The following is a 16,277-nucleotide window of genomic DNA, read 5'->3' as shown; positions in this document are numbered from 1 at the left end:
AAAACCACGCGCCATGACAACCGCTATTTTACGGAGGACTTTACACCAACTGAGGGTGAGCTGTAAATACGAAGTTGTAACTTATGACTACGTTAGACTACGTCAGCTAGCGCAACCCTTAAAATGTTAAACTCGTAAACTCCGACTTAAGTTAGAAACGTTAACTTATACATCAAATTGACTTGAATTGGTAGCGATTACAGTAACAAACTGTAACCTTCTACAGTCCATGTAGCCTATTAACCAGTTATACAAGGTCTCAGAGTTTAAAGAGTAGCAAGACACAGTGTAGAAATACTCTGATACAACTATACGTCTTGCATTAAAAATCTGAAGCAAATGTTATTGAAACAACTTAAATGTTGCAGCTGTAAAGGTGGAGCTCATTTTAATTGACTTTAATCTCAAACTATATCATCATAGATGTAACCCTTCATGTTTTCTCTCCTATCAGGTGTCTAAAGGCCTAATGAACCAGAAACTAGATTATAGTAGTATGTATGGACGTTTGCTAAGGAGTTCAGATTAGCTGTGAGACTCGGCGTTATTGTCGGCTAAAGTTAAATAAAACGTGAAACATACAGATGAGTGATGATCCATTTGCAGGATGGAAGCTTAAAAACGTCCCTGTTGCACTGGAACCAATGTTATTTAAAGATTAAACATGTAACTATGGCTCCACATTAATGCTAAGGGTCTAGTAACAAAGAGTAACTACTAACTTTAGTTACTGTAACACTGTCAGCTGACACCATCACCACTTTAAAGGTCATTATTCAGGCTTTGCAGTGATGTCACTGGGCAGGCTTGTCATTATAGAAATAGATCACAGGGTTGGGGGGGGTTACAACTTCAGTGTGAGAGATGATAATGTTTTTAACTTGTGAAAGTCCTGCAGCGTTAACTTCTGAGTTTAGTCCACCAGCTCCAGAGGAGATTGAGACCCTTCAGTCAAATAACAACATCAGTTATTGTAACCAGACCTAGCAGTTAGTCCAGCAGTAGTACCACAACATAGATCAGTGGAGTCAGAAGTCAAAGTTCACATCTTTATCTAACATGGTGGCCAATGAGAGGAATCTCCAACTACAAGGCAGCAGGTGGGTGTAAAATGATCCACTCTGATCACAGTTTGACATCAACATAAAGTTATTAAAGTAATACTTGTGATGGGACTGTAACAGCTGCTGAAAACATCTGCATGGATGGAGCCATAGACTGTAGGAATAGTGGACGTAGCAGCTGGGATGTCACCCTTTGGTTTGGGTTGAGAAGTTATCTTCAGAGACATCTTATATCTGTTTCATAGCTGGTTTTAAATGTATGTGTTCAGTTCTGTTTGGTCCTCACTCTTCAAATCCCTTTCCTGTTTAAATCAGAGTTTAATCTCCTCTGGTGTGTGTGTTTGTTGAGGGATTGGTTCTAGTTGTAAATGTTAATGTCTCTCTGAAGGCCCAGACCAGAGTATGATGAGTGAGAGGAGGAGTCAGAGGGCCCAGCTGTGTCTGCTTTCTCACAAACTGTTTGGACTCAAGAAGAGAGAGACAGGTAGAGAGACATCTGGTCCAAACTTTAACTGAGAAACAGGGAAGACAGCAGAGATCAGACTTGTTAACTTGTTGACACTGAACTTGGCCTTCAGATGGATTTGGACTCAGAGAAACCCAGATTCTGTAACTGGTGTTCAAACTGTGGGGCGGTCCACCTGGGGCCATAGAGGCCTGGCATGGGTGAGGTCACCTGACCAGACGGGAGGAGCAGATAGTTTGGGAAAATATTAACTTGCTGTCATTTGCATCTTACACGTGGAGTCCACTACAGTCCTCCATGCAAAGGTAGAAACAAAGAAACTTGCTTCCATTTGCATGTTACAATACTTTCTACAAAGGTAGAAAGAAAGACACAGTTCACGTTCCCCATAATCTTACTTCAGTAGAGGGGGGTACTCTTTGTTTAGGGTGAAGCAGTCAGCGTGTGCTCCGAGATTAGGAGCTATTAACCGTTCGTACGTGCTGGTAGGCGTTCCTCCTCTTCTTCAGCAGACTAGAACACGTCATCTTTTCTTACATGTTGGGCAAGGAAAGGAATATCAAACTACAAAGCAGCAGGTGGATGTAAATGATCAACTATGATCACAGTTTGACATCAATATAAAGTTAGTAAAGTGGGTGATTAATTGCCAAAAACCCATAAGGCTGATATACTGGTGGTGATGGGATTTAACAGCTGCTGAAAATGCTGAAACAGATGTTCTTGGGATGAAGAAATACTCTTAAGAGATAACTTTGTGTGTTGTTAGTCGATGTTCTCAGTTGGTATTTGTCACATCATTCTTACACAATTACTCTCTCCTTGTTTTGTGGTCAAGCAGTCAGCGTGTGCACGGAGATGAGATGCAATTAACTGTTCTGCGGAGCTGGTAGGCCTTCAGCAGACTAGAACGGTTGTCTTTTTTTTCTAGGAAAGGAAATCTGAAACTACAAGGAAGCAGGGACACACCAAAATCCACCTGAACCCCTCTTTATATCGGCATGAATTGGATCCACCGCACAGCGATTACTTATTAAGGAAATATCTCACTTTTAAAGCTGGTTCGTCTATGCTGTATCCATTTTTCCCAGCCAAGTAAACGTGTCCAAGGCAGATAAAAGTGGATGATTTTTCATTCATTAAACACATGCTAAAGTGCCATCTTAAAAGCAAGCGGCATCTCGCTTTTTTGCGTAGGGGCCAGTAATAAAATTGACTTCTGATACTTGGGGGCTTGTGTTTCGATACAATATATCGTGATACTACGCTGTAACCATTCCCCCCCCCCAGCCCATAGTAAACGTGTCGATCTCTTGCAGGTTTCTGGCGGCGGCTGAGCGGAGCGCAGCGGGATGAGTGGCGCTGCTCTGGGCATCGAGATCGTGGTGGTGTTTTTCCTGGCGCTGTTCCTGCTGCACCGATATGGAGACTTCAGGAAGCAGCAGCGCATGGTGCTGTTCGGCACGCTGCTGGCCTGGTACCTGTGCTTCCTCATCGTCTTCATCTTACCTCTGGACGTCAGCACGGTCAGTACCGAATGAGACGTCACTCCACACACTCTACATGTTGCAGCTGTTATGCGAGTGTGTGTGAAAACTAGTTAGCAAGCGAGCCCAGAAGTTAAGCTAAAAGTTACAGAGAAACAGTTAAAATAGCTAAAAGGTAAAATAGTTAGCTAACAGCTGAAATAGTTATCTAATGGTTTAAATAGTTGGCTAAAGGTTGAAAGAGCTAACAACTGAAATAGTTAGCTGTTGAAATAGTTAACAATATCCACTTTTATATAATGAATAGTGTTGTACATTTGGAACATACATTGGGAATTGATGAAGAGGTACATGAGTTAATCAGACAAGGCTGTGGGTGGACCTCAGGCCAAAAGGGTTGGGTACCACTGTGCTAAATAAATCAAATCAAGTTATTAATCTGTCCCTTCAGACCATCTACAAGCAGTGTAAGATAGACCATGAGGAGCACGCCTCTGTTCCCACCTCCTACCATCCAATCACACGGCAGCTAACACATCTGTCACACCCACCAAAAGGTGAGTATACAACATGTCTCTCAATAAACTATTACTGCATCTTCTTCAGGGCATCAGCGGATGTTTTTATATCCAGATATAAGATATTACTAGGGTTGGGTATGGTTTGGTTTTTGTTTGAAATGGCTCCTGAATGGATACTTTAGACCAGGCGTTCTCAAACATATCACTCAAAGGTCCGCATCTGATTTTTATTCCAGGTCAGAGGTCCAAAATGATTGGCAATAACAAAATAACATTTCTTCAACTCACTTTGAACTTTAAGCAACATACCTGTACATTCAAGTGAAGTTCTCTTTTTTCCTGCTCAACTTTTGGACCAATTTGGGTACCGGTATTTTGTACCAATGTTTTTGTTGTTGCCATTTTCAACTTCATTGTCCATTTTTCCTCCCATAAATTCAACATCAGAACAATGAATGGATCAATAGACATTTTTCATAACACAAAGTATGTACTGGGCCCGGATTTACTTACAGTTTCGTCCGGAGTTTGAGAATCACTGCTTTAGACTATCAATGATACTACTGACTGCGTGGCGTGAGCGTGTCCGTGTTTATTTGGGCTCCCATGGTAACAGGTTAGAGCGTGCACACTGCCTGTGTGACACGCACGTCTCAGAAAACGCGTGCATGCTAGAAATAGGACCGACGCCTATTTTTCACGCGACACGTCAGCGTGTTGGAAGAGTTTCCAGACAACATAGAATAGGAAAAGATGTTTATATGTCGTTTAGACACAAATACATTTAATAAATGACATGTTGATGTTTGAAAGTCTCGAGGTTTTGACATAAATGCAGATATAAATGTAATTTAAAAAAAATAATGATAAATAATTATCGATATTCAAATATTGCACCTGTCAATCCAGAAGGAAATATTCTGGAGCCTATTTTGCCGTCAATCCTGCCGACGTTGTCTCTGCTGTGATCAGATCAGAATATATTTATGTTTAGGTTTATGGAAACATCCATGTGTCCAGACAAGGCTAGTAGCAGCAGCACCGCGTCAGACATCTTTCTGGTGTAAAGACAAAGAAAACGCCACGCAGCTGACACACAACAGAAACGCCACGCTCACGCCACGCAGCCAGTGTGAAGCCGGCCTAACACAAGTATGTACTGGGCCCAGATTAATTATAGTTTGGTCCGGATGCGGACCTTGGTCCAGAGTTTGAGAAGCGCTGCTTTAGACGATCAGTGATACTTTTAGAGTATCTTTCATTTTTCCTTCAAACATGCCCAGTTGTTCCTTCCCTGTTTCTTCTTCAAAACACTTCTGGAGTTCAGTAGGGTTGGGTATCGGTTGGGTTTTTCCGTTGTGCTTAAACAGTACTTTGAAAACGCCTCCTGAACCGAATCTTTAAAAAACAACTGCAGACTACTAGCTAATAGTAAGTTAACACTACCTGCTGCCAGGTGTAGTGTTAACTAGCATCATGTGTAACATCCGTTTCAGAGCACCAGACCAGCACCCAAATCAGGCACCGAAATCGGAGCTGTCATTTTTCCGGAAGAACGCGGGTCTTCAACGTTTTTTTAAGCCAAGGACCCCTTAACTGAAAGAGAAACGGAGCAGGGACCCTCTACTACATATATTATTTAAAATTAAGTTGCATATTAAACTGGACCTATAATTAACTTTTTAGTGCATAGAATACTTAGCTATTAAAGTAATATGTCGGCATGATTTAAAAAATCAGTAGGGGTGGGAATTACGATACGATATCATCACGGTACTTTTGTCACGATACGATATTATTGCAAATTTAAACATATTGCAATATTCTGCGATATATTGCAATTTATTACCTTTATTTCCAACTTCAAATCTTTCCCCAATTTTAAATGATGTCCCCAAAAGTAAACTTTGTCAACATCTGTTTTACCTAAAAAGATACATGTCTCTGGTTGTTCATCTCACTTCAATTTTATTGCTGCAAAATGGGATTGTCAAGCAGACACACTGACCAACACATATATAATGAAAGATTGATACTTGGCGTCTGTGCATCAATACAGTATTGCCACGGAAACTATCACTGTACTATGCTGTATGGATGTTTTTCCCCCACCTCTATGTGTCAGAGTGAATCTTAAAGATGAACTGTACCTGTGGATGGCTACCTAAGTGACTACCTTACTATAGGCCAGTTAGCCTATAATCAGTGGGGGCTTATATTTGCTAATATGTTGGAGTCATGTTAGTCATGTTAGGACATTCAAAAACTTTCAAAACCCCTCTACAATGACTTTGAAGACCCCCTAGGGGTCCGGGACCTCCCGTTGAAGATCTCTGCGGTAGAACATTCCCTGCTCATATCTCCTTCTTCTCCATCGTAGTGTCCCGAAGCCCTGCTACAAGCCGTGGAGCTACATCCCTGATGGGATCATGCCGGTGTTCTGGAGGGTGGTGTACTGGACGTCCCAGTGTCTCACATGGTCTGTATCATAAACACCATATCAATTACTCTGCATGGCTTCCTGAGAACACTTATTCTGTTGCTGTTGCTGTCATCTTGTTGTCTTCCGTCTGTAAATTCTAACCTGTACTAATGTCTTTCTGTTTCCTGTTGCTCTCGTTTCAAAACATCTCGCCAAAGGACTACAGTTGTAAATTAGCCGTCTGACTTAACGGGCACATGCAGTGTTTTCCTTTAGGATTTTGTTTTAGCAGTGGGGGCAGGTCTGTCCGAACACCACCCCCCCCCTCCCGTATGAAACAAAGCTGAGACTTTGCTGCAACACAAACAAATACTGTATATTTATTCACCTCTATTCACACACAATGAGGCATATTTTCAGTTGTGATTGAACTGTATTTTTTGAGGAACTATAGGGCACTTAACATCTACAACAGGTCAACAAAATGAATTTTAGCCTACAAGAAATTCTTCATAGCGAAACCTAAACCCAAAGTATAGAATGAAAACATTCATAATGAAACAAATTGCGTGAGCATTTAATTTGCAACTACTTGAGCATGTAAATAATGTACAGCAGGTTTCATCTTTAAGGTCTACTTACCAGAAATACATTTTCTTCTCGCCCCTATACAAATAGTTTTTACTCAAGTAAATTGTTATATTTAGTTGTTTCTTCGACATCATCTCCTGCCACCATAGAAAAACTCCTTCCATTGTATCAGGATGCTTGAAACTCTCATTTTCTCTTCTTCTTCTTCTTCTTCTTCTTCTTCTTCTTCTTCTTCTTCTTCTTCTAACAAGACAGCTGCCAGTTACGCATCTAGCACCAACTCAAATCTTTATTGGCCAACAGCACATCTAAATCAAATCATTCTACACACATTTTCCAACTCGGGCAAGAGAATTATGACAACATTTATGATACAAAGATGATTGGAAAAACCTGATTGAAACCCATATTTACGGGTAGAGCTGAAGATCTTTGCCCGAACCGAATGGGACCTGACGGGTTCGATCTTAATTTCTACATTCTACATTCTACATCATTTTACACGGGCTCGGGCCGAGCTCGGGCTCAGGCTTGCGCGGTAAATGAGCGGTCAGGTGATGCTTTTCGATTAGCGTGAAAATGGATGCTGAGGAGGTGAGACACAGGCTGGCCTCTGGAGGACTGATTTTATTTCTTTGTTCCAACTTCCAAGTGGCCGATAGCCTCCGTTAGTCACGAATACATGATGTTAACATTTTTATAAATGACTCATTCTTGACAAAAGGCAAAAGAGCTGATGTGTGCGTGCGCACATTTGAATAATGTCGGGCTGTAAACGGGTTCTGACTTTTATAAAGCTGTCCATCAAAATGGACTTGTCAGGTTCGGGCCTTGTCAGGCCGAACTTTATGGCCCGATTACAGCTCTCCCCGCGTGGCGTTTTACTTTTCCTTGGCCATCGGGCAACCTTTATTGTTTCTTATGGTTGAACCCTGTAGAGAAATGTTTATTACAATATACTCCCCCCATATATACTCCTTACCATACGGGTGTGCTTTGTGTTTTTCAGGCTGCTGCTGCCCTTCATGCAGTCCTACGCCCGCTCCGGAGGCTTCTCCATCACGGGGAAAATAAAAACGGCTCTGATAGAAAATGCTATTTATTACGGGACCTACCTGCTCATCTTCGGCTCCCTACTCATTTACGTGGCTGTTCATCCTCAGTGGCACCTGTCCTGGTGAGTGAGCTCTTTCCTGACATCAGACCTGACAAGAGTTATTCATATTTTAGCTTTGAAATATTGCATTTAAGGGAAATTACATTTTTATTTCATACCTGGACCCTATTTTCACATGCATTTGTGTCTAATGGCGCTTACCCACTGCTAGTACCAGCTCGACTCGACACGGCCATTCCATTGCAGATTTAGTACCGCCTCAGCGTGGCTGGTCGTCATAGCGACGCCGCAGGAAACTACCGTGACCAAAGGCGACACACACAGAACATGGCAGGTGTGTTGTTGATTCTCGGCATGTGTCTGTTTGCCAGAAGACACATTTAGTTTCAAAAGAAGCTGGAGGCAGCAAAAAAACTCTGCTGGCTAAACTTTTAAAAATTTAAATTTTAAAATGGCGGGTTTGTTCAGGACCCCCCCCCCCCCCCCGTCGGCCGCTAGCAATGATGACGCAGTGATTAGTGATGATTCTCTCCGACCAATCAGTAGTCTGCAGGTTTTCACGTCACCTTTTGGTGTCGCCTCAGTTCGCTCGGAACCTCGACGGAGGTGATACTAAAAAAGTACCTGTTAGCAGGTACCAGGTACTTTTTATCATAATGGAAAACCAAAAAAGGAGAGTAGAGTCAAGGCGAGTTGAGCAGGTACCATGTGGTGGAAAAACGCCATAAGTGACTAGGTTTGAAACTGGTCCAGTATTTAGTGAAAACTCTATAGCTTGTTCAGAATCAGTCAGCGTCCACTAAAAGTTCTGTTGTTGCCGCTGAAAGACTCAGATTATTATTCTAAGTGTCTGACAAGATTATGAAAGGATCCCTACAGAGATAGACCTTTTAGTTAAAGAGTAAGATCCTTTTAGTTTAACATGAAACAGCCCCGAAATCTCCACCAAACTCCACCAGACTCCATGTAAATAATCAGGACTTTTAGCGTGTATAGAGCCAGCATATTTCCACCAGACTCCATGTAAATAATCAGGACTTTTAGTGTGTATAGAGCCAGCATATCTCCACATGTAAATGGGTGAATTAAGGGTTTATTTCAACCTAACCAGAGTGGTGATTGTTGGAACAGTGGAAAGATGAACCAAGACGGCTTTTGATAGTTTGATTTAGTTTCTGTCCACTTTGAATGAAGTGTGTTTTACGATGATAAAAGTCCTGATTATTTACATGGAGTCTGGTGTAGTTTGGTGATGGTGATTTTGGGGTTGTTTCATGTTAAACTAAAAGGATCTTACTCTTTAACTAAAAGGTCTATCTCTGTAGGGATCCTTTCATAATGTTGTCAGACACTTAGAATAATAATCTGAGTCTGTCAGCGGCAACAACAGAACTTTTAGTGGATCTAACTTAAGGTGAACAGTTGCCCATTAGCCCAGCAGTAAACATGCAGCACAGGTCAGCTACCTTTCTGTCCTCCGATGTGCTTCAGGTACGAGCTGCAGACCATCGGGATCACAGCAGCTAACACCTGGGGTCTGTTCCTGCTGGTGCTGCTGCTCGGCTACGGCTTGGTGGAGATCCCTCGCTCCTACTGGAACGCCTCACGGCACGGACACTTGCTCATCAAGACATATTTCAAGGCGTCCAAGCTGATGACGGAGAAGGCGGACGCAGAGGAGAACCTGGAGGACGTCATGGAGGTGGGCGTCAGCCGCTGCACGTTACAGTTAGGGCTGTGAAATCGGCAAAAAGTGACGTTCAAATATCCCTTCTAAAAACACAGAGGTTTGAATATCTATTTATGCCCATTGTGTCCAAAAGAGGGCAAACCAATACATTAGACAGATAAGACAAATCTACTTATATAGTTATATTTAGGGTTAGGTTTAGGGGTTAGGGTTAGGGGTGAGGATTACCCAATTTGATTAGGTTGGATTAGGCTTTATTGATGCCAAATTGGAAAATGTCAGTGCTACAGCAGCAAAATATAAGACACACAGCGCACGTACAGAATATACAAGGATAGAATACAAGAACAACTTAAAATTAAACATACAAAGGAAAGAATGTACAAACGTATATACAAGTGGCGAATAAAAATGTACAATGTACTTAAATGGTATTTATAGATATCAAAATATCTTTAAAAAGGTCTAAACATAATACCGACCCATTACATAAATTAATAAAATAATGTCTTATATAACGTAAAACTGAAATTCAACACCGTAACTTCAGTTAGTCCTCTCCCTCTCTCTCTCTGGAGCGTGCAGGAGCCAGAACATGACTCAGCAGATTACACCGCCGTCACAGAGACGATTTGTAATTTGTTGAGAAACAACCGAGTTTCTTGCTGTTCCACGAGTTTGTCCGACAATTTCAGCATCCGTCCTCCCTGTCAGAAATGTCCCAATCTAGTCTCTGCAGTAAAACATTGACGTTGGAGTCTTTGTGGCGTCAGAAGCACCATCAACACACCTCCTCTCTCGCTGTGAACTCTTCTCCTGACCCGTTCATCAGACAGGAAGCTAAAGGTTTAGGGAGCAGCGGCCCACGAGAGAATGTATTTTCTCTCATAATATTCAAATATAGTATTTCATATTTGAATGTCTGTTTCTTTTTACAATTCGAATATACATTTAATATACATTAATTCTTGTCTTTTTATAGTCATAGTTAATATTTAATAATAAGCTATTGCACTGTTCAATCCCTGCACTGTGGGTTAACCCACTGCACTAACCCCACTTTTGCACCACCACCATTGCACACAGTCTACCATAGACCCTTATCATGGTCATTGCATCACATGGTCAGTCCATACCAGACCTTAAATTGTTAACTCTTTAAATTTCTGTAAGTGATTTTTTTTTATGTATGTGAGATATACGTGTGTATCTGTGTTTGTTGTGTTATGGTTGTCTAAGCTACTGGATGCCTAAAATTTCCCTCGGGTTGATTAAAGTGTCTGTCTGTCTGTCTGTCTGTCTGTCTGTCTGTCTGTCTGTCTGTCTAAATTTAGAATATTTGTTGACAGTCCTAGTTACGGTGATGTTTGATGTTCAGATGGTATCTGTGTTTTCACTGTGAATCTGTTTTTTTCTGCAGGAGGTGAGAAAAGTCAGTGAATCCATCAAGTATAACCATCCGCTGAGGAAGTACATCGATACCATTCTGAGAAAGGTAATTGGGGAAACTTTAACAGCAGCTCTCAGTGATATGATCCATAGATCAGATGTGATGAGAGAGGTAATGATCTGCCGTGTCCCCTCTCAGTGTCCCGTGGATTACCAAGAGAAGATGGGCAGGAACATGGACGACTACGAGGATTTTGACGACAAACAGAACACTTATCCCAGTGAGAAGAGCCTGGTGAAGCTCCATAAACAGGTGAGAGGGGGAACGGAGCAGCAGGCTCGGGCCGGTGTAAAAACCTTCAAACCGGTTTGATATCAAGCCAAACACCAGACCCGTTTACCAAATACAAACTTGTCTCCGCCGCTCCCACGTGAGACATGAGAGAGAGCCCATGATTAGTGTGGCGACTCCAATTCACTTGGTGGCGGTGATGCACCTCTAAGACTTTTTACCTGCAGTGAGGTTATAATGAACTCTTTGGTTAGGTGTTTACGCTTCTTTGAGACTAACTCTGCCATATATGTTACGCTACTGCCCAACACTGCTTGCAGTTGCAGTACATGTTTGATTTAGCGCTGTGACGCTGATGCCACAGGTTGCTAATGACAGCTACTTTTTAATTTGCCAGAAGAAGTTGTTGACAAACTGGAAATCAACCCAACTCTAAGGTACAGTACAGTTTATAGCAGCCGCAAATTGTGAACATGAAATTTCCTGTCTGTAGAAATATGTGTAAAGAAGTTAATTTTAAAGCTGAGGTAGCAGCCTAAATTCCTCCTTAATCTGACCAATGAACAGCCAGGTGAATGGAGGCTAAGAAACAGGAGATGTGACGGCCAGTGGAGTATAGACAGAATCACCGTGATGTGACGCTAAAACTTCCTCATCACCATTTGCTCAGCACCATTAAATTGTATGAACAGGACGCAGGAGTTTTCTACCTGCAAGTTATTGTAGACAAACATAGTGATTGAGTCTAATCCGTGTGTGTGTGTGTTTAGGTGATCTACGCGGTTCAGAGGCACAACAGGACTCGTGTCCAGTGGCAGATCCTTCTGCAGCAGGCCATCCACCTGGAGGACGTCGCCAAGAATGAGACCAGCTCAGCGCACCAGTTTGTCCACAGCTTCCCGTCCTCTGAGCCGGCCGGCTGGTTCAGCAGATACGTGTACACGCCGACTGCTGGTGCGTATGAGTGCCGAGTCATTTCAACTAAGCCTTGTTTTCATCATAACCTTCCATTTAATTCGATGTAACCCATCAGTAGGGATGCACCCATTAACCGGTTTCACTATTAACAGCACTTAGAAAAGTCACTGTTAATGTATCGTAAAGGCTCTGCTACACCCAGTGTTTCTGTTGTAACTAACAGCAATGCAGTAGCGGTAGGCCTGCACGATTCGGGGGGAAAAATATGAATCACGATTTTTTAGCTTAGAAGTGATATCACGATTCTCTGCCACGATTTTTTTCTCACAAAGTTTAATGTTTATTGCACACATGAACCATGACAAAACAAAACAAATTGGCAGTACCAAAGCACCAGCACTACAATGTGGGATGTGATGTATGTGCAGTGTGCTGAAACTGTGTGTGTGTGTGTGTGTGTGTGTGTGTGTGTGTGTGTGTGTGTGTGTGTGTGTGTCTGTGTGTGTCTGTGTGTGTGTGTGTGTGTGTGTGTGTGTCTGTGTGTGTGTGTGTGTGTGTGTCTGTGTGTGTACAGAGTGGTACTGGGAGTGCTTCCTGAAGTGCTGGTTCTACCGGCTGCTGTCGGTGGTCCTGACCCTGTTCAGCGTGGCCGTGGTCTGGTCCGAGTGCACCTTCTTCAGCACCCGCCCCGTCCTCTCTCTGTTCGCTGTGTTCATCCAGCTGGCCGAGAGAGACTACAACTACCTGTACATCGAGGTGAGTACGATATGTAAGGAAGGTGAATAAGAAACATGAGAGAAAAGCAGCAAAAGAATGGAACAATCACACAAGGTCTCCTCCCACTCAAAGCTCTGCCTTCCTCTTGTTTCTGACCTCTCTGGGGGTTAAAACACTGACAGCTCTGAAGTATCCGTCTCTCTGGTTTGTGATGACCCTTTTCTCCACCAGATGGCGTGCTTCGTCACTATCTTCTTCCTGTGTACCTGCGTTTACTCCACTGTGTTCCGCATTCGGGTCTTCAACTACTACTACCTGGCCTCCCATCACCAGACTGACGCCTACAGCCTCCAGTTCAGCGGCATGTGAGTCACAGGAAGTTAGATATAATACTATATATGTACAGTATATACATGTACATATGTATGTATGTATGTATGTATGTATAGGGATGTGGTTCTCTCTGGACCCTCTGAACTTGTAAAAGCTGAGATACAATACTACAATACTGATCCTGGGACTACTTTAACATGTCCAAACTAGAAGAAATGTAATCTACTGTAACCTGTAACTGATTACTGCAACTTTGTGAAATCTTTTTAAATTATAGGCTTTCTTTTCTCTTGTGAGTGTGTGTTTTTACAGGGTACATTGGGGTTTTAGACTTATATGTAAATGTTTGAGAACCCAATAAAACATGAATATAATGTCCAGGAAAGATCTTCTGGGCATGCAGCCTCAGAGAGGAGACAGAAGAGCAGGAACTGTTGATGTGTGGGTGTACAGCGTTATGTAAAGTGATTTAAAGTGATATTTTATTGTCATTCAAACATTTTAAGACATAAGGGAAGGACATGTGGTTCCCAGGTCCAGCAGCATACAGTGCTTTGGCTGAAATAGACCCTCTAAATAATAAATCAAACCTATAATAATAGAAGTCATAGTTTAAAAACCGAGCAGCATGTTAAAAGAATAGTGCAACGATAACCGCATGCAGTCGCCACAGTTAGAAACAAAGTGAGGTACAGAACGTATGATAACTGATCTTTGATGCAGACTCTTGAACCTGCAGGTTGTTCTGTCGTCTGACGCCTCCTCTGTGTCTCAACTTCCTGGGTTTGATCCACATGGACTCGGCCATCTCTCACCAGCAGAAGGAGCAGACGGCCTACACCTCTGTGAGTCTGCCGCAGTAACATCCTCTGTGTAGAATAGAATATGTTTTATTGTCATTGGACAGCAACTGTCAAACGGAATTTTTCCGAAACTCACCCTCAGTGGTACACAGATAAAATGACAGTATCAAGGCAAAAGACACAGAATAAAAACAATAAATATAGTAAATACAATAAGAAAAGTCAGATATTGCACATGTTTGTTTGCAGAAGGACTGCTATTGCACCATTATTTGTTAGTGTTCAGTTCTTCTGTGGCACATGGGTGAAAACTGTTCATAATTCTGGATGTGTGGGCCTTCATGGACCTGTAACGCTTCCCAGAGGGCAGCAGGGTGAAAAGGTGATTGGCTGGGTGGGAGAACTCCTGTGTGATGCTTTTGGCCCGACGCAAGCATCAAGTCCTGTAAATGTCTCCTAGGGTGGGTAGTTGTGTGTGTATGATGCCCTGTGCAGTTCTCCAGCTCTCCACAGAGCATCGGTAGAAGGACAGTAGCAGTAAGTGGTCCACAGTGTGCAGGATCAGCTGTCTGACTGCTGTCTCTGTTTCAGATCATGGGGTCGATGCGTGTCCTCTCTTTTATCGCTAACGGCTTCTACATCTACTACCCCATGCTGATAGTCATCCTCTGTATCGCCACCTACTTCAGGTCAGTTTACACACTCATGTTTTCCCTCACGAGAGGATTTAGAGCTCTATTTTCATTTGGGTTTTTGTTGGAGTAGACAAGAACTGCAGCGCTTAAGTTAAGTTAAAGTTTCAAGTCTTTATTTGTCACATATATAATTACAGGAGCGGTCATTGTTCTCAGGCTCCAATATGTCAATTACTTTGTCCATCAGTTGTTTGGTCTTTAAAATGTCAGAAAATGGTGAAAAATGTGGATCAGAGTTTCCCAAAAAGCCCAAGATGACATCCCCAAATGTCTTGTTGTATCCACAACTCAAAGATATTCATTTTCCTGTCCCAGAGGAGAGAAGAAACTAGAATATATTCACATTTAACAAGCTGACATCACACTAGTTTACCTGTTTTTACATAAATAATGACTCAAACTGATTATCACAATAGTTGACAAGCAATCAATCTTTAGCTCTAGTTTGAATTTAAAACTCTGGCAGCAGAGGATCTAAGAGGCTTTGATAGATAATTAAACAACAAAGAATTATAATGCAGGCCAGTCTCCAACCATGAAGAGCCTTTTAACAAGTAGCACAACTTTAAAATCAATCCTAACATTTCATTGAGTGGGTTTCTATAGTTGTATACGATGCTTCAGACGGTATTTTTTGAAGCTTTATCACTTTTTCTCAGCCCTGAAAAAAACATCTAAAGTGTCAAACAAAATATGTGTACAGTAAGATCAGAGTTAGTTTTGCTTCTTGTTTTTCTTTCATTTTAAAGAACACAAGATCATCAACAGTATGTACACACAAAAAAACTTTAAACATGTAGGAGATGTACCAGTCAGGTTAGGGAAACTTCAGTTCCAACAGCAGTTTATCTGGACAGAAAAGAGAGTCGTAGAGAGCAGAACTTTACCATCAACCCTTAAAGACACCGGGAGATCAAACGTTCTCACTTTAATTAAAAGTTCTGGATTCATTTATTAGTTTGTCAATTGATTGTGAAGAGAGCATTACAGTTACCCAATCTTCTAATACAGTGGTGATGGAGCAGTGGATATGACCATGCCTTTGGTGAGGGAGATCTGGGTTAGATTCCCACTGTGATACATCAACCAGTGTGTCCCTGAGCAAGGCACTTATCCCCTAGTTGCTCCAGAGGCGTGTTACCTCTGACATATATAGCAATTGTAAGTCACTTTGGATGAAAGCATCAGCTAAATGACATGTAATGTAATCATATAACAGCTTCATCAGACAAACTGTTATTGTCTAAAAAAAAACGGCAGCAGAGGATCTAAGAGGCTTTGATAGATAATAGAACAACAAAAAATTATAATGTAGGCCAGTCTCCAATCACGAAGAGCCTTTTAACAAGTAGCACAACTTTAAAGTGCCCATATTATGAAAAAATCACTTTTTCTGGGATTTGGGGTGTTATGTTGTGTCTCTGGTGCTTCCACACACATACAAACTTTGAAAAAATCCATCCATGCTGTTTAGAGTGAGATACAGTTTCTGAATGTGTCCTGCCTTCAGTCTCTGGGTGAGCTGGTCAAAATCAGCACGGCTTATGACGTCACAAGCCGAAACGAGCAGGCTAACCGCAACCATTAGCTCGTAGCGTTAGCATGCTAACGCTATGGCTAACGCTAGCATGCTAACGCTAGCATGCTACCTCGTTCTCAATAGCAAAGCACTGCTACAACACACACAAGTTCACCATAATCTACAAAAGAACTACTTCCATGTGCGCCGTCATTTAGAAGTCTCCCAGCTAATCCTGCCTTGTAACTGACTA

The 16,277-nt window shown here is 42.0% G+C and overlaps 1 protein-coding gene across 1 annotated transcript in view; it reads left to right on the top strand.

Annotated features, from left to right (window-relative positions):
- Positions 1–2,852: 2,852 nt before the first annotated feature.
- The window catches only part of lmbrd2b (LMBR1 domain containing 2b), a 32,300-nt gene continuing 18,875 nt past the window's right edge, over positions 2,853–16,277 (top strand). The window contains 13 exon segments of the mRNA XM_035994265.1: positions 2,853–3,056; positions 3,469–3,528; positions 3,531–3,574; positions 5,919–6,017; positions 7,561–7,728; positions 9,160–9,370; positions 10,779–10,853; positions 10,947–11,060; positions 11,810–11,993; positions 12,532–12,713; positions 12,906–13,039; positions 13,747–13,852; positions 14,402–14,499. Coding sequence (XP_035850158.1) covers positions 2,883–3,056; positions 3,469–3,528; positions 3,531–3,574; positions 5,919–6,017; positions 7,561–7,728; positions 9,160–9,370; positions 10,779–10,853; positions 10,947–11,060; positions 11,810–11,993; positions 12,532–12,713; positions 12,906–13,039; positions 13,747–13,852; positions 14,402–14,499 — 1,649 coding nt within the window. The 5' untranslated portion in view covers positions 2,853–2,882.

Source organism: Sander lucioperca, chromosome 17, assembly GCF_008315115.2.
Source record: "Sander lucioperca isolate FBNREF2018 chromosome 17, SLUC_FBN_1.2, whole genome shotgun sequence".
In the NCBI taxonomy this organism is placed as follows: Eukaryota; Metazoa; Chordata; class Actinopteri; order Perciformes; family Percidae; genus Sander; species Sander lucioperca.
The sequence above is the reverse complement of the archived record's forward strand: the minus strand, read 5'-3'. Positions and strand labels throughout refer to the sequence as shown.